This window comes from Ambystoma mexicanum, chromosome 9, assembly GCF_040938575.1.
Source record: "Ambystoma mexicanum isolate Mex_15411 chromosome 9, UKY_AmexF1_1, whole genome shotgun sequence".
Lineage (NCBI taxonomy): Eukaryota > Metazoa > Chordata > Amphibia > Caudata > Ambystomatidae > Ambystoma > Ambystoma mexicanum.
In genome coordinates, this window is record NC_090931.1 from 1,008,904,568 (window position 1) to 1,008,928,146 (window position 23,579).

The 23,579-nt window shown below is 42.5% G+C and overlaps 1 protein-coding gene across 2 annotated transcripts in view; it reads left to right on the plus strand.

Moving 5' to 3' along the window:
- STK39 (serine/threonine kinase 39) overlaps positions 1-23,579 on the plus strand; it is a 2,038,823-nt gene that overhangs the window by 1,680,619 nt on the left and 334,625 nt on the right. For both annotated transcript variants that reach the window (XM_069616263.1, XM_069616262.1), the window contains one exon: positions 23,059-23,127. In XM_069616263.1, coding sequence (XP_069472364.1) covers positions 23,059-23,127 — 69 coding nt within the window. The remainder of the gene's footprint in view (positions 1-23,058; positions 23,128-23,579) is intronic.

Genomic DNA, 23,579 nt, shown 5'->3' on the forward strand with positions numbered 1-23,579 from the left:
GCAACAAAGGAGGAAGCGCTTCATGCAGCAGGAGGAAGTCAGACCGAAATGCGCGGGATCCGGTATGAAGAAGCGGAGGAACACCCGGCACTCACAGGGTGCACAAGGGCCTTAAGCTTCATGTGCTGGCTCCCTGGATTGACATAAAGATGATTAATCAGCCAATCCAAAGTGCATAGGGAGGGATCCAGGGCACACACTCGAGATACTCCAGTGCCAAAATGGGGGCGGCCATTTCTGAATAGTAAAAGGCACTGGTGTAAATCAGCAGCTCAATTCGACTTACCTGATGCAGGTGGAAGAAAACCACTCGATTGTTTCTCTTGGCCAGGCAATGATTGTAGGAGAGAACAGCCAAAGACCACAGGGCCTGCTCAGGGGAAATATCATCAATGCCGATTTCATTGAAGACAGAATGATGGACTTCCAGGGGCCAGACTCTTTGTTACACAGCCCCACTGTGCCTGTTCACTGTGAGCTGAAGGCCCAGCGTCCTCACGGATGTGATCAGTTAGTATGTACTGCAGCAGCTGCATGTCTCAATCTTCCATGAGGGTGGGGGCAGACCGCCTGTATGGTGCTTCCAGCTTCTCTCCAGGGTTATCGATCCACTCCTCACCGTGATACGGCAGGCTCTCCACCCACACGGATCTCCCCAGGTGGATGTCGAATGCAAGCCCCCACTCTACGTTTGTCCAGAGAAACTAGATAAATGAAATCAGCGGCACAGCCAGGGGCGTTGCTAGGGGGGAGCTAAGGGGGCTATAGCCCCTGATCTTTTGGTTGTAGCCCCGGATAGAATCTCAGGAGCTACAGCCAAAAGACCAGCTAGCCCCCAGTCCCAACAGTTCCGACATCAGCTTAGCCCCGGGTGTTTTCCAGACCTAGCAACTCCCCTGGGCACAGCTATGCTACCACACGATCCTACCAGCCCCCAGCACTTCTGATGGTGGCGGGCCTGGCAACCATTGTTACAGCCTGTGCGGCACCTCACACCCAACACTGGTGGCCACTGGCATGCTGGATTCAGCTCTCCAAGCACACACCACTGCAATCTCATCTGCGGTTCCTGAGTCTCACCATGGGCACCATTTTGGAAATTCGCTGCCGGCCGCTCCATACAACTGACGAGCTGTAACTTTGCCGCGCAAACTCAGTGGACTGTCCGGATCAGCCCGGCAGGGGTCGGGGGGTCCTGCATGCTCCGACACACCCAGGTACCATCTATGGGTTCTGAGACATTGCAAAAAGGATAAAATCATAGGATTCATCAGGAGCCGAAACAGAGCACGTCCGCTTTGTGGATGGAAACGGGAATCCTCAAACGTCCAAGTTTTAGGTTCTAAAGGGTAAATATACATATATCGTATGTGTTAACTGACCTCACAGGCTCTATTATGTTAAAAAGTATGTTGCACTAAGAAACTTTAATCTGTCCAAATGTTAAATATGAGGCAGTGTTTGGATATTAATCTTTTACATTTTGGAGGGAAAATGTGAAAAGGTACTAACCCATACGCATTTATTGTTGTCATTTTATTATTATTATTATTATTATTATTATTATTAGTAGTAGTATTATTATTATTATTATTATTATTATTATTATTATTATTACCAAACACATTTTGTTTGCATGAAGGCACAAAAATGTACGATACAGCAAGTTATCTTTCAATGAGTTTGGTATGACATGATATGATAGGTTATTTATAACGCGCTTAATACCCAGAGGTTTCTAAGCGTGGACCCGGGGATCGAAACCGTGTTGCTCCGTGTCGTCTTGCTTCCAAGGCTAGTACGTTGCCACTGAGCTATCCTCCCGAGATATCCTCCATTGGATGAATGGATTCATCGCTAAGACATTTTTGTCTGTAGGTTTTGTAAGTGGTTTTATGCAGAGCTAATCAATAGTGTGGACCATGTAAGATTCAGAGAAACATATCTGAGTCTGTTTGTAGTCTCTGTGAAATGGAGGTTTGCATTCTGAGCCTAGGCCCCTTGTTCCACACTGTGTTCTTCTAACACCTTTCCTGCCCTTATGACAATTACACTGTCTGTTGACCGTTTCCACAAATTAATATGGATCACAAGTATGTTTTTGTATTAATAAGTTATGGTCTCATCGACAATTTGACATAGAGATTGGCCACAACATGTGGAACACTAGCATTTTTAGCTATGTCATATTAGTGATATAATTATCATTAGAAATCAACATATTACATGTGAATGTCATTTATGTGCACCAGCCTATCCAATAAGTCAGCCATTCTCTGGGTAACTCTCTCCTTTGTTGTGTAGGGTCTATTATTTAGAAACATTGTGACAATGTGATTCTTGTGTAGACTGATATCAGGATCAAAAAGTATTTCATATATGATGTTTGTTAGGGATAATTCTCTTTCACAGATCTTTCCCTCTCTGTCCTGAGCCTCCAAGCACCAATCATGGAATCTCTGAGATTGTATTCTGACTCTAGAATGTGAGTGATACCTTTCTGCCTCACCCACCTCCTACATGTACTTTGGTTTTGGGTTCACTGGACCCCTCTTTTAGGGTACCCAGAGAAAGGGAGATCTCTCCACCTAGTCTTTTTTAGCCTCATGTTCTTCTATAGCAGCACCCACACCATAGGTGGTATGCTGCCAGGGACCCCTGAGGTCCCTATTGCAACGGTGTTTCAGGTTCAGTGGGGTGCCCTCAGGCTCCCCAGTGCAGGGGTAGCCATCTACTTTTAGTAACTGGTATTGTGTATCCATTTCAGCGCATGCCATCCTCATTGGAGTGCTTTGTGGACACTTTGTATCCCCTTAACGTTGTGGGAAGTGACAATATTGTTACTTTCCAGGCACCCCTGAACAGAATGGTGGCAGTTATTACTTTTTGCTGTATTTTGGGAGTGCATTGATCAAGGCTGCTGCTATTGCAGCCACGATACTTCACTATATTGGACTGTATACTCAAAATGGCCCCCTTGTTGTTTTGCGTCCTGTTTAAGATGCCATGCTCTTTGTTGGTCATCCTTCTTCCTTTTTAGGTGGGGGGATGGTCTTTCCCTTTCTTGCACCTTTTTAGGCTTCTTGCAGAAAGCCTGTGAAGGTTCCTCTGTGGATGTTGTACCCGGGACCTCTGGTAAAAGTAATAAAAGGAACAAAAAATGATCAAAAAAAGTAGGATACACCAAGTAAGAAGTAACGCAAATGTATTGGACCCAACAAGCTGGGAAGAACGTTTCAGACAGCCCGGCGGAACTGAACTCAATGAAATTATCTGTCAACGCCGCCCACTGCGGCAACATTTTTAATACCCAAATTACAGAATTACTATGCAACATTTTAGTTACATGTTCAGGGCCGGTCACAGAAGCTGAATGGTGGAACTACATCAGTCCCCTATATTTTAAGTGACCCTGATTGGGTGGACCATTTCTTGGCAAAAAATCACATTAACACCCCTCGTGATGTCACAAACCTTCCCACAGCACCCCTAAATTACGTGGTTGTGCTGATCAGTCAAAAACACTTGTTTGCCAATGCTCAATGTACAAAATGGCTTGAGATGGCAAGGGACGAGACATTCAGAGCGAGTCTGCCCAATGATGTGCCCCGCAGACATCAGTGAGGACACTGTACATTGTTGCACCCTAGAAACAACAAAACCTCTCTCAGTTGATTGGCTCCCTGTTGCGTGCCCCATAATCCCTTCGCCAATGCCCCTCCCCCCACCAGCTCAAGCCTTGCTGCCAAGTGTAGTCTAAAAAAAAACAACCACAGTGTGGCTGGATTTTAATTAACTGTATGTGATTTCTAGTTCTCTGCCAAATCTCCTTGTGCACCCAGGTTCCTAGCTCACTGGCCTCGAAAGTATCTATTAGAGTGGTTTCGATGAGCCTGCACTCTCCTGGAAACCTTCAGCCGTGAACCATTTCTGCACACTGTTTCTGCTGACTGTTCAAAAGTACATACTGCAGTCACAACAAGGCCTGCAGCTGTCTGTGAGAAATGTGTTCCTAACATGGGCATACAAATTCTCTACTGCCCACATATTGCTCAAAAGGCCCCGTTCACTTTACCCACGAAGGCCCCTTGCCCATCCAGTGCCCAGTCTATACAACTACCCATTTCTATGCCCAAAGCACCCACTCTTCATTGCGTTCCACCATGGGACTTCTTGCGCTGTGCCTGCTTCTGTGTCCCCTCATGCAAACAGCCGGTGTTCAATGACACCCCCACCCTCAATGTCACCCATGACATCACTCTCAACATCACCACGCTACTTGCGCAGCTGGTGAATGCAGCCACATTGGCAGCATTGAAGTTGAACCTTTACAACAATATGCTGGCTGGAAGTTGGGAGCGGTGGCCCAGGCCCCAAAGAGCATTGCTCCTGTTGCTGGGAAAGATTCTGGAACACAGCCACCTCCAAGTTTCAATGTTGCTTGTGTCCCTAGTAGAGGACTGAGGTGACCCCCATGCCCTTTTTGGATATAGGGAGATGAGCTGGACCCTGGATCATGAGTCAATCGCTGGATTAGAAGAGACCTGCAGAAGAAGATATCCAAGGGACGCTGAAGGACTACACCAGTGACCAGTACTGGAACAGTAGAAAGCACAGTGTCATGCACCTCGACCTTCTGATCAACAGAGAGGACCTCTGCAAGGTGCCTTCCTCCTTGCGACTGGTGGAACCAACCAGTCACATAAACAGTCAGGGACTTAACCTACTTCAGGAGATCTCTCTTGGTATTAGCTCCATCCTTCTAAAGCAAAGATCAGTTAAAACACAATGAAAAGGTATACGGAGAGTAGTTTAATTTGTGTTACGAAGTTGAACCTTTACAACAATGTGCTGGCTGGAAGTGCGGAACGGTGGCCCAGGCCCCAAACAGCATTACTCCAGGAGACTGTCTGTTGCTGGGAAAGATTCCGGAACACAGCCACCTCCAAGTTTGAATGTTGCTTGTGCCCCTATTAGAGGACTGGGGTGACCGCCATGCCCTTTTTTGGATATAAGGAGATGAGCTGGACCCTGGATAATGAGTTAATCGCTGGATTAGAAGAGATAACGAAGGGATGCCGGAGGACTACACCAGTGACCAGTACTGGAACAGAAGAAAGCACAGTGTCATGCACCTCGACCTTCTGATCAACAGAGAGGACCCCTGCAAGGTGCCTTCCTCCTTATGACTGGTGGAACCAACCAGTCACATACACAGTGAGGGATTTAACCTACTTAAGGAGACCTCTCTTGGTATTAGCTCCATCCTTCTAAAGCAAAGATCAGTTAAAACACAATGAAAAGGTATACAGAGAGTAGTTTAATGTGTGTTACATAGTTCATATCAGAGTCAATCTGTTATGCCACATTAATACTATCCCTACATAGACGAACACCCTTTCCTTAGCAGAGGGTGCTCGCTCTAGGACACCGCTGGTGCGCCACCTTTCTAATAGAAAAGAAAGGAGGAATTTTCCCTATCTCTATACAAAATATTGTTGTATAAAAGCACTAAAAACAAGGTGGTTACCAAAAACCTCAATGCCAGTATAATTGAAAATTTCATAACATCTTGTACATTTTCAGCGGGAACTATTTCCATTGCAGTTTTGCGTAATTTATTCACCCACACTAGAGTATGTGCATCAGATGTTAAGCAGAGGTAAATCGCTGTTTACATTTTTTATGTGTCAGCCCACAGTCACACGTAACTAATTACAAAAACCTTCTTTCAAGATCAATAAACAGGTATAACAACAGGGTTGTTTTTATGCTGTATTGTAATCCCTTAATAAATATCGGCACATCAAAAAAAGGTCAACCGGTTTCGATGACTTATCTCATTGGTGTCATCTTCTTCAGGACCAGCAATTTGGACTACTGGACTAGATCACTGTCATCCCTCATTGTTGAACTGGCAGCCAAAGTGTGACCTAGAGAGGAAATGTATACTTCATTCACGTGGTGTATCAATGTGAGCTTGTATTCATTTCTGACTAATATTAAAATCTCATTTCATGTTGCCAAATGTAATCATAGCTATTTTTCTTCCGGTTTTCATTACAGTGGCTCTGTACATCTCCTGATACAAGTGCTTTCTTCTGTCAGGGTTCTAGTGCTAGAACTTCTTGTGGAGAAATTAGACCAGCGTACCTCAAGACCCAGATGGAATCTTCATGGGCATGAGGGTACGAACTTTTCAGCCTGGTGAGCCGCTTCTAACTTTGTCTTGTCTCACTGGGGAAACAGGGCACAAAAGAAAGGCTTGCAGTCAGTGTATCACCAAGGCTGCGTTTCTGAGTGTCCCCTGACCCGGTCCAGTGTCAATGCAAGGAGTGCATCTGTGAAGATCTCCTTAAGGGCCCTCTCTTCATTGTGGAATAATCAAATCCAGGAATCCTGCCTACCGTCTGAGGCTATAGGAGGCTTCTGACAACAACCAGGGATTACAGACCACAAACCTGTGATCAGGCAACAATGCCTGATGACTTCAATAGTGGCCCCTGCTTCTCCCAGTGACGTTCTATCGCTTAGGCCTATTCCTAACTTTCAGGGTGTTTGGGGGCTGAGGTATCTTATATCTATTGCTCTGCCCCCCTCCCCATAGGGGTCACATTGGGCACAAAGTCCTAGCTAACCTCAGTGCTATCCTGGGCTGACCCAGGGTGGTGGTGTCCGGGTAAGTACTTTTGTGGGTCCTCCCGAAGACTCCCAGGTGTTGTATTTGCTCGTCTTCACACCAGAACTTTTCTTAGTGCTTTATTCTGTGCCTGCCCGAACTAAGGATGTCCTCCTGACTAGTCACCTTTATCCTCCAGAAACCTTTGGGATCATTAAAAACACTTCAGAGAAATGTGGTAGACTATGGCTGCACTAAAGTGTATTATATGCTATTGGGCCTACTTTTGAGATAACATCATTTTCTCCCTACTTTGAAAGTTTGCATTAACTGTCTATGTACTATGCTAAAGTATTTTAAAGGTAGTGTGTAACCCATGAGGGTGACCAACTGTGAGTTGTATATATGTGATAAAGTATTTTTACCTACCTTATATTTAAAGTGTACATTGTTGGAATAAAACAGTGTTATTTTTATAACCTATTTATGTGGGTCTACTTATTGTTAACTACACTACACAACAGTGTCCCTTTTCTCCTTTGCTCAGCCTTGATGCTTGGTCATGCTACTGAAGTGGGTGGCTTTGCTCAACTGGGATTGTAAGAAACCTTGCTAACCCTAGATTGGCTTTTCCAAGTCCTATCCCAGATAGAAACTTTGAAATACCCTTCTAACAATGTTAATGCTGTATCTACTGTCTTCTGTATACAATTTAATTTTTAGAATCTCTGCTATAAGGTAAACATTGGCTCATATAGACAGGTTTTATAGAATGGAGGGCATTCCTGAAATGTTGGATTTCTCTGAGGAACACTGTTGCTGTTTCGATATCCATCTGGTCTTTGTTGCTGAATCAGGTTTTTCATTAAACCTCATGTTTTATGATGAAGCAGTATCTGCTGAAGGGAAATTTAGTATTGCCAATCTTAAAGCTGTCTATTTCACTCTTCTGCATAGCCCTCTGAATTCATCACAGAAGTATAATTCAATGGTAATTGTTTTGTTGGGGTTTTGAGAGATCCTTTCTTTCTAGTATTGAATTTCTTAAATATATTATGATTTGAAGTATATTCTGGCATGACTCTAAATGGATACAACATGCATGGCAAAGTCACACCTTTTCAATTAGTCTTGTTTTTTTCTTTCTAAAATATCCATTGAACTAGATTCGGAATTCAAAGGGATACTGATTCTATGCTATCCTATATCACAAACCATTTTCTAGAACATCGATTTCCTCCTTGATGAGTTTGTAAACTGAAAGGTTGACTAACATTTCAGTTACTTGAAGTGGTCCTTATTTGGTTGATTTATGTATTCTGATTTTCACTCTGCCCCTTATTAAGAAAAAATAATTCTGCCTCAGGAATATCTTCCGTTACCAATGCAAAATATTTTGCGATTGATTATTGGGTATGCTCTTTTGCCTCCACTTTGCTCGCCATCTCAAATATCTTCATTAGATGAACTAATAGTGCACCACTACTATAAAATATACACCTGATGCAAATATTTCCATTGTCCTGTTTGCATACATATATGCGATATGATATGATATTTTATTTATAGCACACCTATACACAAGTGTTTCAAGGTGCAACGAGGCAGGGGAGGGGAACAAGGGGGGGCATGAAAGCGATCTTACTGGGCGCAGTGACATTGAGATTGTGCAAGTGAAGGGGAGAGGAAAGGGGAAAAGTGTAAGGAGAGGAAGAGGAGGAGAAAGTGCAGGAACAAGAAGTGTGGCAGTGCAAGGATAAGTGCAGACAGCAAGTGTTAGTGCAGGTAGGGAGGCTGTAGGGTTGCAGATACAGCCCCAAGTGCAGGGTTGCCAGGAGGCAGTGCAGGTGTGCAACTGGGAGGGGAGGGACCTGGGCCATGGTTCAGAGAGTAGCCAGGTAACCAGTGCAGTATCAGACAAGAGATCAACAGTGAAGAGAAAGAGAGAAGGCAGAAGCAAAGAGGATAGTCTTGAGCTGCTTCCGGAACTGGATATGGTTCTGCTCAAGTTTCAGAGAGGCAGGGAGGCTGTTCCAGAGTGAGGCACCAGCCGAAGAGAGAGATTTGCCCCAGCGCATTGCTTGGAAAAGCGACTGACCCTCAAGGAGTTGGAGGTGGAGGAGCAAAGAGCTCAAGTAGGGTGATACTTCAGAAGAGAAAGATGGAAATATTTTGGTTCCAGGCCCCAGAAGGCCTTGTGGACAATGCAAAGGGTCTTGAACTTGATCTTTGCAGTCAGTGGGAGCCAATGAAGAGATTTCAGTGCTGGAGAGATATGATCCCTGGGCTTGAGGCCAAGGACCAGTCTTGCAGTCCTGTTCTAAGTGAGTTGCAGAGGACGGAGAGTCGGCGGGCAGATTTAAAAAGAGGCTGTTACAGTAGTCAAGCCTATAGAGAACCAGAGCTCTAGGAACAGTGAGCTTCTGGGGGAAGGAGAGAAAAGAAGGCATACCTCTGAGGAGGTGCAGTTGGTAGTTTGTTGTCAGAGATGTGAGGAGAGATGGGGAGTGTGGAGCCTAAGATAACCCCAAGGTTCTTAGCCGCAGAGGTAGGGGCAGGAAGAGGGCCAAAAGAGGCCGGGTCAGAGAGTAAAGGGAAACAGGGATGCAGGTGTGCCATGAGGAGGATCTCCATCCTGCTGGCATTCAGGCAGAGGCTATTGGCGGCGCACCACTCTTGGATTGCAGACAGACAATCTGGGATGAGAGCAGGAGAAGAGGCGGCAGAGGGGATCCTGAAAGTGAGCTGTGTGTCATCCTCATAGCACTGGAAGTTGGAGCAGACAGCAGAAATGCTGTGGACAAGAGGTGTCAGGTATTGGTTGAACAACCAGGGTGAAAGGTTAGACCCCTGGGGAACACAGCAGGTGGAGAGAGATATATAGGTGAGGAAGGACCCAAGTTGGACCTGGGAGGGTCTGTCAGAGTTGAAAGAAGTCAGCCAGGCCAGAGCATGATCAGTGAAACCCAGGTTATCACATAGCCGGTTGAGCAAGATGGCATGTTTGACCGTGTGAAAGGCAGAGGAAAGATCACGTAGGATGAGGACATAGGGGAGATTAGAACCAAGGTTAGAGAGCAGATCTTCACGGATGTTCAAGAACGCAGTTTGCGTGGTTCTGTCTGCTCTGAAGCCAGACCGATGATCATGGAGCCAACCAACAGATTCAGTGTGACTATAAAGCTGCTAGATGGCCAGTTTTTCCAGGGGTTTGCCCAAGAAAGGAGTATATATGTCCCTCATTACGTGTGTGGCAGTTGTTCAGCAGTATTCTTGCCAAACTACCAGCAAACTATTTTAATGTTACCGTCATTGGGTCCTGTGTACGTACCATGGAATTACAATTTCCGGCATGGCAATGTTAATCCCCATTTTCGGAGTCGTTAGGACTCCATGTGATTTTTGGCTGAACAAAAGCCGGTGACAACTCTGCCACAGCAATTTGGCTGAAAATTTGCAGCATCTCCAGCTTTTTGTCTCCAGCTTTTTGTTTTAGGTAAATCTGAGCCCCTACTACCAATCTTGTAGTTTGGCAGTGCAGGAATGCGGGGCTAATGGAATTAATGCCACATTTCCACAAATTCTTTCCACCCCACTGACCTCGCATTGAGGCCCATGGTCTTTATTGTTCTGGAGCATCACTTCTGCATAAAATACATCACCTGCCTATGAGAATTTAATTTCTAGTTTAATATTTTACAACTCTTTTTTTACATTTTAATATAGCGGTAAGCCTTTTGCTAACCCACTTATGCTGTTCAAATTTAAATAATTTGAGGAAATCTTTGGCCTACACATGTTGGAACATATCAGAAACAATCCTAATACAAAGTAATGTATTCAAAGCAACCATAAGACATTGCTCACATAGGTAGAGCAAGGCCTTTTCTGATAATGGCAGAAGGAAATTGTTTCGCAGGACAACTACTCTACTGCTGATTTTGATCAATGTTGCAAGTGTTGTGAGATGGGTTGCAAGAGATTGAGAAATGGTGCCAGGTAGGTGTGGAAGTAGGGGAAGAATTCATGTATTTGGACTGAAAATTATTCAAATCTTTACTGCTAGTGATATGGAAGATAGATAATTGTATATGTCAATGGTTTTAGATGAGATTTATTCCCCCAGGCTATTTGCATACATCGCATGAGAAGCGTTATGTTGGAGCGTGCCTTTGTGCTTCATAATTAATTGAGCACTTTTAATCGCTCTGCATGTGATGAGTTGTAAGTACAATCCTATTTGTTAACTGTGCTTTTGTCACATTGTGTAAATCAGTTCAGAATTGCTTGAAATGGCATTGGTATACCAACCTGTCATCTGTGGGTAAGATTGACCTCCCGGTTCAATCAATGATATGATTTGCTTTTTAAGGTCAGAAAGTTAGTAGGCCTCTATCTACTGGGAGTGATCCAATAGGATGAATGGTGATGTTTGGTGGTTCCATAATTACACTTTTCATCCAATCTATGTTTTACTTTGAATATTTGATAAATAATCTTCATCTAGTTATCAGGGTGTCGAATTGTCAATGGGGGTTCATTGGTCATGTGGGCAAAGCTGTTTGAGGGCCGTGTGAGGGGTCATAAATGTGAGGTGGACATATGTGGATGATATTTCAACATTTGCCATTTTATCAAATTTAAAATCAAGTGCCACACTATAACCTGCCTATCAAAACTAAAGAAAAACAATCTAACACAGGATGTCTGACCCTCATACTTAAACATCAAATACACAAAGATAATGCATTACATTTCAAAAAACCATCAACAATGATATTCACAGTCTCTTTTAGTGACCTCTTTGTAACCTGGGTGAAATCCCCTTCCCCAGGATTCAAGGTCACCTCAGCTCCAATGTTCAACAAAAAGAAACAAGGAAATCCAAATGTGTAATACAGTCCCAGTTTAGTTTTTGATGTCTTCAATTTAAAAGTAAAATTTCATTAACCAAAGTTCCAATAACAGAAAATCAACCCTTCTTGGTATGGTAAAGATGTTTCACTTCATCACAATAGCATCAATTTCATTCCCAGCCATGATGCTTTACCACAACTTCCAATTATCCATGAAGAAATACCATAGTTTTTTGTTAGTTCAAAGTGAATACAACGTCTGTAAATGTTAATGAAACACAGTTCTTCGGTTAACGCTTAGGGTGTCTATTTTTTCAAAATTAAGATTCTCAGTTGGTATCATTGTCAGGATGACTTCACAGCACTTCTACTTCCACTTCAATAACCTCAAATTCTACAAGAGTTTACCAAGAGGGCATTCTCCTTTGCCTCATAATAGTCCACCTTAATGTGTGACACTGACAACCAAACATACCACCACAGCTTCGGTATTGTGTGACACTGACACAGTTTCACTACTTTGTGACTCTAAACAGGTTTTGGTTATGACAAGATTCACTTTTGGGTACTTCAGCACTTCCAAGTAAACAAGGGGCTCTTCCTCTGAATCTTACTTTTCAGAAGGTAAGCCTCTTTGCCTTTCTTGTCTGTCTGCAACCAACAACAACATAGAATTGCCTTTAGGACACACTTCCTATGTTTTGGCAAAGTAGGTTGTATCAACTTCAAAGAATATTTATAAGTAGTGAGTTTCTCTTCCCCAACATTGCCTTTGTCCCTCTGCCTACTGTTAGCCAGAATGATTACCCAAAAGCTGTGTTGCCACTCTCTTGGCTTCAGGTAATGCTTGCACACTTGTATCTTAGGCAATGCTACAGTTCTGATTGGCTCACAGTACTGTGTGAACTGTTCTTTGGCTTTTAGAAAGGCTGGTTTCAGTCTCAATTGTGGAAATACCCTGTTCACTCATGGCTTGGGCAATGCTTGCTCTACCCAACTGGTAATAACAATGACTTAAACAGTTGCCCTCTCTTTGTTAGCAATTGTTGACTGCTTTAATACAAATTCAGAGGTCACTCTACCTCCTAGAATCATAACTAGGCACACACAACCACTTCACCATGTGCTTTACAAGATTTTAAATTCAACAATTGATTTTCACAGTGTTTGCTCTTCACACAAGTGAAAGAGAGAATATCCAATCACACGCGAGTGCTGCATTTCAAGTTTTCCTATGTTAAAGACTCAACAATCAACTTTGCATTGCTTCTACTCATACTTGTGTGGTAATTAAACTGGATACTGTTGCTGGTAGTGCTTGTGCAAGGAATCAGAACACCCAGTTCAACTCACCGGCTTCTGTGTTCCTTTCCCTGCATGCTGCACACCTTCTGGCTTCACTTTGTAGCCACATTCTTCCTCGCTGAAGGCGTCTCTGGTCCGGCCACTCAATTAAAGAACCCCTCTTGCTCCTAAAACACATGGCTTCATAGCAGCTCCTTGCCACGGTCTCCGGCACGCTTCCGGCTGTGCAATCTCTGCAATTTGGCTCACATGAGAAAGACAGCCTTCCTGCATGCCTTCCACTGTGCAGCCTCTGAACACCAGAGTTTGGGGTAACTGGACCCTCGCATGACGAGGAGGTGACATCTGCTGCATCAGAGTTCCACGTTCCATTGGTTCTCCCACTTCTGCGTGGATTGCCAAAACTGTGCCTTCTTCCTTCTGCTTCTGCATACACTCCAGCCGCAGTTCTAGATCTTTCTAATTGCCTGCAGATGAGGGGGCCTTTTAAGCCTCTCAGCTTCTTTCACATGTGGTCTGTCAGGCTTAATTTGATGACTGCTACTGCTACATGACTCTTCAGCACTCTTCCTCCTCCCAGTATTTAAAGGATTATGGGACTTTATTTTCCTTAGAGTTATTTAAGGATGAACCATTAGAACCCAAAGTTATATAGGAAGACATTTTATTTAAGGCAATATTTTTAAATTCCTTACCATTATACATTTGGGAGTAAGGATGATTTTTATTCTGAAGTGACTTGAATGGTTTTGCTATTTTTAGGGTTTGTTTAGGTTCTATATCATTTGTGCCTATATCCATAGATCTTATATGTGGTTTAGATACATGATAATGTCAATAGGTGATTGATTACCTGTTTTGGCAATTTTAAATATTCTCCCTTTTAAAGGACAAATACCTTGTTTCATCCCATGGGATCTCCTCACCACCCTGGGCCTTGTCTCATTCAAGGTGATCTTCCTGCAGTATACCACCCCCAAGGTCAGGATCAGAAAGCGTCTGCCTTTCCCTGGCCACCTGGGAGGAGACTTTAGGCAGGGGTTTAGTGAGGGATCTGTAGGATTCAACACAGCTGGAAATCATCTCAGAGGTGTGACATCACTTTCCTGTATTCAAGGCAAGCATGATGGAAAATTGATTGGTCTGGTGGCACCTCGAAGTTAGGGGCAGCGGTGGAGGCGGTAGTTTGACTGTTGTGAATAGTTGGATTTTTAAAATATAGTTATTTGTTTCTTCTTAGGCCTCCTGGGGCAGCACTGTTCAAGAATCACAGAAGTAAAGGAGGAGAGCAGTGGATAGTAATACCAGAGAAATGAAACAAATGTTTTTAGCTTTGAAACGCAAAGGGCAACACTGTATTGTAATACTTGCAATGTCTCATATGGGCATTGTCAGCCGAGGAACCTTCCCAATAAATGGCTGCTTGAAGAGAATGTTTTCCAATTCCCTCAATAAGCTGCAGAACATACACATATTCAACACAATCAGTCTGAGTGCCATATACCTCCTTCAAGAGACCCCTTTTTATATGCAGATAGAGTGATATTTCCAGTGAAGGTACATCTCAGGTTTTGGGTGGGTTTGCAGAGAGCATGCTTATGCATAAGATGCGACAAGACCACACTGCCTTGTGGACTATGCATAGTATCTTGAAAGTGATCCTCTTTTACAATGGATCTAGCACACTGTTTTCAGCTTTCACTATTAAATGGGTTTGTAAATAGATCAAACCCTTAAAAGAAACCATGATATATCAATCAGCCCTATATAAAATAAATAGTAAAAAAGAACATATAGGTTTAACAGTTTCCAACTCATTCTATGATCCCATCACCGCTCTTCTTATGAGAGTGCCCCGGTTAAATCTGCCAGACAATGATTGAGTTCCATTCATTTAGCTCCTGAAAATACGCCATCTGCCCTATTTATGCTGCATACTGAAGAAGCACTAGTCTGAGAATACTCTTCCCAATATCAATATCCGTGAAGATAACTCAGTGGCAATGTGTTATTCTTAGAAGCAAAACCATACAGAGCAATACAGATTTGAATCCCTGTCCCATGCTTAGAGACTGGTCTCCAGTATTAAGTATGTTATAAAAGATTAATTAATTCATTTGTTAATAAATTGTCCTAACATTATCCAGATCTTTAATGCCCACAATTAACAATTACCATTTGTTCCATATTTTTGCCTCAATGGCCACCGTTGTAATTTCTTACGCATAAAGTTAAAACATCAGTATGGAAATAAGAAACCAGCTTTCAGTCAGAAGATTTCATTTCAATAAAATATAACAGAATTATTTCAAAACAGCACTAACAATGTCCCGTAAACATATAACAATTTTGATTTCAAACAAGAAATCAGTTGTATAAATTATTTTGAGCCCAATTTACAATTTAAGGCAAACATTTAACTTGTTTGCCTAACAGGTCTGTTTTAAGCAAACTGTTATCACAGAGATCTTATTTAGAGTTCAGTACCTATGTTATATCATGTTATGTTATACAGATTTTATTTTGCGTAACGTCACCACCATGGTAGTCTCAGAGAGCCTTGGAATGTCTGGAAAATTGGCTTATTGTGCCACCGCCATGGATATGTATGTGTGGGAACCAAGAGTAGCTGCTGAGTTATGATGAAGATCCAAACATTTCGGTCATAACATTTTAAATAATTCAATGCAAAATGCTCACTCAGTAGTTGCTTGATATAGTATAAAAAAAAGGATCTCCTTTCATCTCAGTATAAAGGGCCTGCAGGCCAAAATCAATCCACAAGTGCATGCCACAATCTATATATGCATACTGGGTATACTGTGATTTTATTGTAGGTTTGTGGCATAGGTTTTTGCAATGTGCCTGAGGGATTTTTAGGCCAGAATGAGTGATATGGCTGTGAGTTCTGGCTACATTTATGTATGTATAACCACCTATTTCAGAGTTTCAGCAGCTGTTGCTTCCAGCGACAGAGGCCGGCATTCACTTGGAACAAAATATAATGGTTCAGGGGAGGGTGGGACTGTGGTCACAAAGGACAATAGTGCCATATCCCTTATTTATCTTATTTTAAACTGCACATTCTCACTTCAATGGCAGTATAGCAATTTTAACAAAGTATTGTTAACTCCCAAAATATCAATCATTGCCCAAAAACAAACCTATTTATTGACTGAAATATCTTTGCTAGGTCATGAACTACAACATAAGAATTGCCTCTCTTGATATGAAAGTATATTTTTCAATCAGTGCTTCTAATAAAATAGAATGGACAATTATGTTGTAGTCTGCATGAGAATTGTTGACAATTTTATCCCAATATTCTCGGCGTAACACTGATCCATTTGGAATATAACTTACCAGCCACATCCAAAAAAGAGATTGTATGATAACAATTTCGACCAGAAGGAAAACATTTTCAAAGAGGGGTGCTATGATACCTTGGCACCAGCAAGCCAGGTCCTCATCAATGGTAGCAGCAGCATCCAGAGTTAACAGACGTTTCCATCAATCAAGCTGACCTAAAAAGAAGTTTTAGGGCGGACCTTCAAGAGCTAGGATTTCATTTTAGGATTTGTTTAAACAATTTATCTTCAATTTCGCTCACATGGGAGCTTGTAAGCCGCATGTCTATGCCACTGACAGTATTTATTGACCGTTGACACCACAGTCGTCAAACAACGCCCTAATCAAACACGTATAAGAACACATTATTTTCTTCCCCCGCAAGGATGTGGGGCCTACTCTTCTGTTGTAAGACTCTTAAATGTTTTGAGATGTTTTGAGAGGGCAGGGACAATAAAACTGAACATGGTCTTGTTCATACTTCAGAACTACCTTTCTTACTTTGCACCATAAACAAACCATACTGTGAACTAAAGATTCCATGGAGACATGGAATTCAAAATTAATTTAAAGGCACAATGGTTCTTCAAACATTTCCCTGGACACTTTTTGCTTTGCACCCCCTTTCAAAATATGAATTACATTTCTGTCTTCTACTGATTCTCCTGGATGTCTTGTGGTCTAAAAAGCACATTTGTACCATTAACTGGAATGTTATAGATGTGTGCTACTCTGTACCTCTCCTCAATGATACCTCTGGTGGTCAGAAGAAAGTACCAAGATTGCATCAGTCAAATTTGACATAACCCTAACCTTCAGGTGACAACTAATATGAATGGCCATCAATATATTTAACTTGTTTCTCTTTCAATTTTACATGGACATGTATGAAATCTCTGAAGCAGCATATCAATGATACATCATGTTGCTAGCAAATGAAATCTGTGAAGTCCCTTAAGAAACAGCACCCACTGTTGATCTTTATCCTTGTGTTTACCTTTTGCCACATTCCGTGAGAGTACTTACACATCTCTGGCTCCCCATGAGGGTGTATGACATGCATTAGAGAGCACAGCCTTATTGTTACTGCATATAATATGCACATTGTCTTCTGGAGTCTGAACTTGTTTGTGATCACCCATAGTAAGATTGATTATCAAAGTGTGATTCCTCTAGGTTGAACAGAGGGAGTTGACATCTTGGAGACTACCTGAATCAGTCCTAGAGAGAGAGAGTCTCCAAAGTTTCAAAAATATTCTATTTTTTATTTTTTGTTAGTTTTTATTTTTTCAGAAAAAAGTTAAATTTTTATCAGAAATGACTTACAGTAACACATTTACAGATGGCTTAGGCATTACCCTGAAGAGTGTCTATACAATAGTACAAATCATTAAAAGAAATATAAGTCACTTACAAAGGTAACATAAACATGAGAGGCCAAGTGCTTCATAAGGAGGAATACTGTATAAATATTCAACATAGCATAATTATGTGGAACTGGAGGTAGTGGCATGGACAGGCAGGGCAATGGGGGGGGCGGGTAACGTGAGTTCCCTCTTTGGAAAATATATGACATTTAAACTGAGCTTCCGAGAGATCCACAGTTGGGCTGACATTGTGGTGGGGGGCATGAGACAGTGAATTTGAGTGCAGGGGAGTAGTGGAGGGAAAACATGGCGGATAGACAGACATACTATAAGGCAGTTACTCAGGAAAAAAATATTAATAGCTTTGCAGGTTGGAAGAAGGAGCTTGAAAAGGGAGCTGTTGTGAATGGGGATTCAACCATCATGGTGTCAGTAGGTAAACGTGGAGGGGGAATCTGGGTAGGGTGTAGAGAGTGTGATAGCAGAGTTGAGGACATTGTCTAGGGTGAGGAAGTAATGAGGAGGAAGTCAATGGAGTATGTTCAAGAATTAGTAACATTTGCTGAACTTGAGGGTGGAGATAAGAGTAATAAATTGACACATTTTATGAATGTTGAGTCGGATAATACAAGCAGACGAGGCAGAATATTTAATGGCATTTTGCAGCAGAGGTCGCTATCTAAGAGAATTCTGAATGTGCGATCCTTGTGTAAGGGAGCAAGAAGTTAAGGCAGGAAGTAGATGACAGAGGGGAGCATTGGAACCCGGGAGAAATCTGACTTGTTTTCACAAAGAGCCCAGCATGACCAATGAAGAGCCCTTGAGTGATGGATTACAATGAGACATTGTAATCCATTCCCAAAATGGTTGGGGTGCACAAAGGGAAGGAGAAAATGTCTTGAGTGTCATCAGCAACGATTTGATGGTGAAAGTGAAAGGACAAGATAACCCTTCCTAGAGCAGAGGTGTAGAAGACAAAAAGCAGGGTCCAAGGACTGATCCTTGGGGTACACCTGCTGGCAGATGGGTGGAGTCATAGGTTTGCAAATTCTAGGAGATTTTAACGGAGTGACTTTAGATGTATGAGGTGATCCAGGCAAGAGCAGATCTGCAAAACCCAATATTAGACAGTGAGAAGGAAAGAAGATTGGTTAATAGTGTTAAAAGTGGGACAGTGCTGCAAAAGAAGAGAGTTCGCAGTGTTGAGTAACAGAGAGAAATTTTGAGACTTGTATGAATGCAGTCTCAGTGTAGTATTCGGATAGAGACTGACAGGTGAATGAGAGCTTTGTTCCAACTGGCATTTGGGGTTTATATAATGTGAGAAACCAAAGGGTATCTCACCCACTAGTCCTCAGGGACTTGTCATCTGGGTGGCCAGGACAAGGCCATTGCTTTTGGATCCAATTCTTGGGGGTGGACCAGTGGGGGAGGATCATCTGGGTAACGGGTCTTTGGGGAGTTTGGGTGAGATAGCCGATAGTGAGACATGGTATTCCCCCTCTTTTGTTCATCCACCCCAAACATTTTTTAGGATTTACTCCCTACTCCTCTTTATGCACTAACATTGGGCCGAGGAAGAGGGTGACTAAGAGTAACGAGACTAACTCTCTCACATCGACTGGACATATCCCATTAATTGGGTCAGGCAAAGTCAGGCACTTTACTCTAAGTGCATAAACCTGATACCAATTAGCGTTCCTCACTCAAATAAAAGGCAACACCTAAAGACACACTCTGAGCAAGGCAGAACAAGAGAATGAACAGAACTTCCGGACAAAGGCACACCTACTGGAGCAGAGCAACAAAGCAAGGGACGATAGTAGCGGGCCAAAAACCCTAAGGCTTCTCTATTGGTGGTGTTTGCCTCTGACAGGTCGCGAAAGACTCGTGGAGAAGGCCATATCCCACAATTGATGATTGCATTGTGTTTCATGGATGCTGGCGACCCTCCCGGGTGAACGGCAGAGTTGGGGAGGCAAGGTTAAGCCTGTTGTACTAACCTTGACTCGAATATTGGAAAGAGCCAAACAATAAAGATGTGCACACAACCGGTGAGTTGGCAAGCGACCTGACAGACCGCTGTGTGATAAAGTGAAAGAAGTAGCAACAACATTATATTACAGTGAAGTGAACGCTGCACGTATGTGGGTTAAACACGAAGAAAGAGCTGTAAATGAACTTTAAAGTGAAATACAGCTGCAAGATAAGCGATACTAAGTAATGGAGTGTTCTGGTGAAAGAAGTAGCTCATTTGAACGTCTATGTGAAAGGTGCATTGTTTGAAGCTAAAGAACAAACAAACCGCAATAGTGAAAGTAAATAGTGCAATGGTGAATCAAATGGTTCTGTGGTGGTCTACAAAGAAAGCCATGATCATTAAAAATACTTCAACATCCGAAAGTGGTCCGAGCCTGATTGAGGGAGACCTGATATATATTAAGTTTGGGGAAGGGAGCGCCCTTGCAACTTAGTGTGAACTGTATCATGAGAGGTCTGAGCCCAGCAGAGGGGAACCTATGAGAACAGTGTGGTGAAAGGTCAGAGCCCAGCAGTGGGGAACCTTTGTGAACGTTTTGGCTGAAACATTATTTTGAAAGCCAGAGAAAGGAACTTTAAAACATGGAAGGCCAGGTGGGCCTCGATCCATGGTTGTGAACTGTGTACTGTGTTGAAAGCTGAGCCATAGTGTATCATCCTGCCTACAAGGATCGCCTTACCTTGTGAGGCCTATTTGTACAAGAGATAGGGGAGACCTTAGGATTTTGTTCATATAGGCCATTTTGACTTGACTGACTCCACTAGGACTATTTTTTTTTATCGTTTGAGGGTTGAGACTACTCCCATTTTAGTTGTAGGGCAGAATAGGAGTTTCTCCAACCCCAACATTATCAATAAAGGTTTTACAAATCATATCCATTGTGTCAGTGTGAATACTTTTGATACCATGCCTTCCATACAATGACCACATTGAGTGCTCCTAATGTCCAAACCTTGAACATCAGACCCTCATAAGCCTTCTTTTTTCACAGAGAACACCCAACTAACTACTTTGTAATTTATTTTACAATGATCTAGAATCTAATAAGATGCATATTGAAAGCAACCTTCAATTTCTTCATCTCCAACTTCCTTTTCTCTGCCAAAATCGGAGAGAGTTGAACTCACTCCCAGTAACTGCTCCTGAGCTTTGGCAAATTTCTTTTGAATATTGGACAAAAAGCCCTCATTACGAGTGAGCCAGACCGGTAACAATGCTAGAAAGAATGCTGGTAGGACTGGCTCTGCATTGTTACCAGACCGACTCACTCAGAGTCTGTCGGTAGGGACAGTGAATGATCGGCATGCCTGACCTGCCGGGAGTTCAGGTCCTTACTGGCAGAAAAATCACTAAAGTACTGACCGTGTTAGCAACTTTGCTGGGGCTTCCATGGTTCCTATTCCATGGGGTCCTCTGTGGCTCCATGGAATGGGAACTTACTGCTGTTGCCAGCACCTGTAATATCCCGGGTAATATCCCGGATAATGGGTGCCGGTAACAGTAAATTGAGTCTGCCGATAATCCGCTGGTAGCACCCGCGGGTTACTGGCAGACTCGTCATGAGGCCTATTGTCTTAAACCAGATTCATTAGAAATTGGAAGCAGATTAAACAATCGACGATTACAAGCTCCTATGTAGTAACCCATATTCAGCAGACAAGCATGCGCATGTTACCCTTAATAATGAAAATCATTAAATAATGTTTTCTTTTCAGTCAACACACAGCCTAAAGGTTCTTTAATCTAATTATGGACACTTACTCCACCGAGAGACGAGTTGAGTGAGTTTGCCCTTCAGTCCCATTGCTGGTCGCTTCTCGGTATAAGTGTTTTACAGTGGTTTGTGTGAGCGTGCAGGGCAGTTGGCAGGCATACATTTAGCCGTATACTATCACTGCATGAATTAAAGACCCATGTGCTCTTGAAAACTAGCAGACACACATAGCAGGTTCAATGCTAAATATATCATCTCTGCAAAATTCTGTGTTGATTTTTTGTTTCCGCTTAAAAAACGTCCTTAAAAATATAAATGTGTGGTTCTTAAAAGGTACAACAGAAAAGCAGAAATGTGGAGGGGCGCACAACTGAACTTGGATCTGAAAACAGATATCTTGCTAGGAATGTTCAAATTTGGACAAGTTGGTTAGTGACCTGAGCAGGGACCAGCACTTGCGAGGATGGGCAGAGGTTCAAATGCATGTGCTACTAGACTGGGAGCGGCTCCCAAATAGGATTTCCAAGTTAATTTAGTGGTTCCTTCAGGTCAGTGACCTTCGTGAGCATACATAAAAGCAAGAGGGGAAGGGCTCAGAGATTACGTCGAATCTGCTCTATGCATGTGGCATGCAACCTAGGGGTCATACTCACGTTGGGCACAAGTAATGTGTTTTTATAGGTATAGTTGACCCCCCTCCCGACCCATTAATCATTCCTTGGATTCATAGTTTCTTATATTTTGCAGTAACTGTCATTTTGTTTGTTTGACTGCATGTGTGATGTTTCACACATTTCTGCACTACCACTATGTATTGCCTTATTTATTTATTTTACTTATTATTTATTCTGTTTCTCCTCTGTTGCACACTTTCCACCTCTCTCCCCTTCCATGCACTTTCCCACTTTTCCCTTTCCCATTCACTTGCGCGTTCTCAATGTCACGGGCCCTAGTAAAATCGTTGTTTTTTTAAATGTATTTATTTATTTATTTATTTATTTGTTCTCCCTTGTTCCTCTCCCTTTGCCTGGTTGCACTCTGAAACCCCTGTGTACCAGCGCGATACAAATACAATATCATTTCATTTCATTTCTTTCTCTTCATTTCTTTTGCTGGTGGTTGGGGCTGGAGTTCCCACTCAGTTTTGACAATGTTTGTGGAGGTCATAGGTGGTTTAGGGGATATTTATTAGCACAGTATGTTCCTTTTCAAGCTTGGTTTTTATTACCTGCATTCCTGACACTGATCCCCCTTGGGGCCACTCTTTACATTAAAGAGATAGATTTTATAGCAGTACAATGTTAACCGTTTCAAGTTGAGTTTTGCTTACCGTCGTGTTAAAATCGTGTTAATGGAAGACCCTCATCCCATTATTGCATGTGTTTAATGTATGTTTCCAAGGCGGAAGTGCTTTTCAGCTGTGATAATTCACTGCCTATTGGGCTATACGGAGAAATTGCTTGAAAGTCTGTCAGCATGACCCTGTATGAGATGGGACGGCCAATAGGGTGATTACTGTTTTACCGACCTGCTGATGATATGAGTGTCTGCTATTGTCCACTTCTGTATATTCTATCGTTATATGTTTTTTTTCAATGTTCTGCCCTCTTTTTTTGCTGTAATGGAATAAAGGTTCAACATTTCAAATCTCTCTGGAATATTAATCTTCTCACCATTGCTACCCCAGCCTCCCCTTTTCCCATTTCTGCATCCACACGTGAGATTGTAAGTTTGTGTGATTGTTGATGCATTAATGTGCATTATGTTTTGCCTGATATTCTTTATGTGTTCTTTTAATTTTTGGGCAGACACAGCTGATGGTGTTTCTCAGGAGCTGTTTTCTGCAGGACTTGTGGATGGCCATGATGTAGTTATAGGTAAGCCTTGGTACATGCACATTTTTCACATTTCAAATAAATGAAAAAGGAGAAGTGGGATAATTATATTATGTACCATGTCCTACTCATTGGCGTACTTTGATCCGTGTGTTCAATACTCCTCTGTCCACCTCCATGGTATTACCATGAAGCGGAAACACACATTTGGAACGCTTAAAAAAACCTGGATACCTTCTTAATTCCAATCAGATGGCGGAAGCATGATGTTGATGTGCACAGTGGTGCCCCAAGTGCTTGAAGCAAAACTGGTAGCAATGTTGATGTCAAACCTTTAGTGTAGTAGTCGCTCCCCATTGGTGGAAATGTTGGTACCACCTGAAAGGAGAAGTACTTGTGGTACCTGCCAGGGTAGATCCAGACCGCCAGTTTCTTTCAAAATGAACGTTCATTTTCCTTTGGACTTGCATTTTCCCACGTCACAGTGGAAGTCA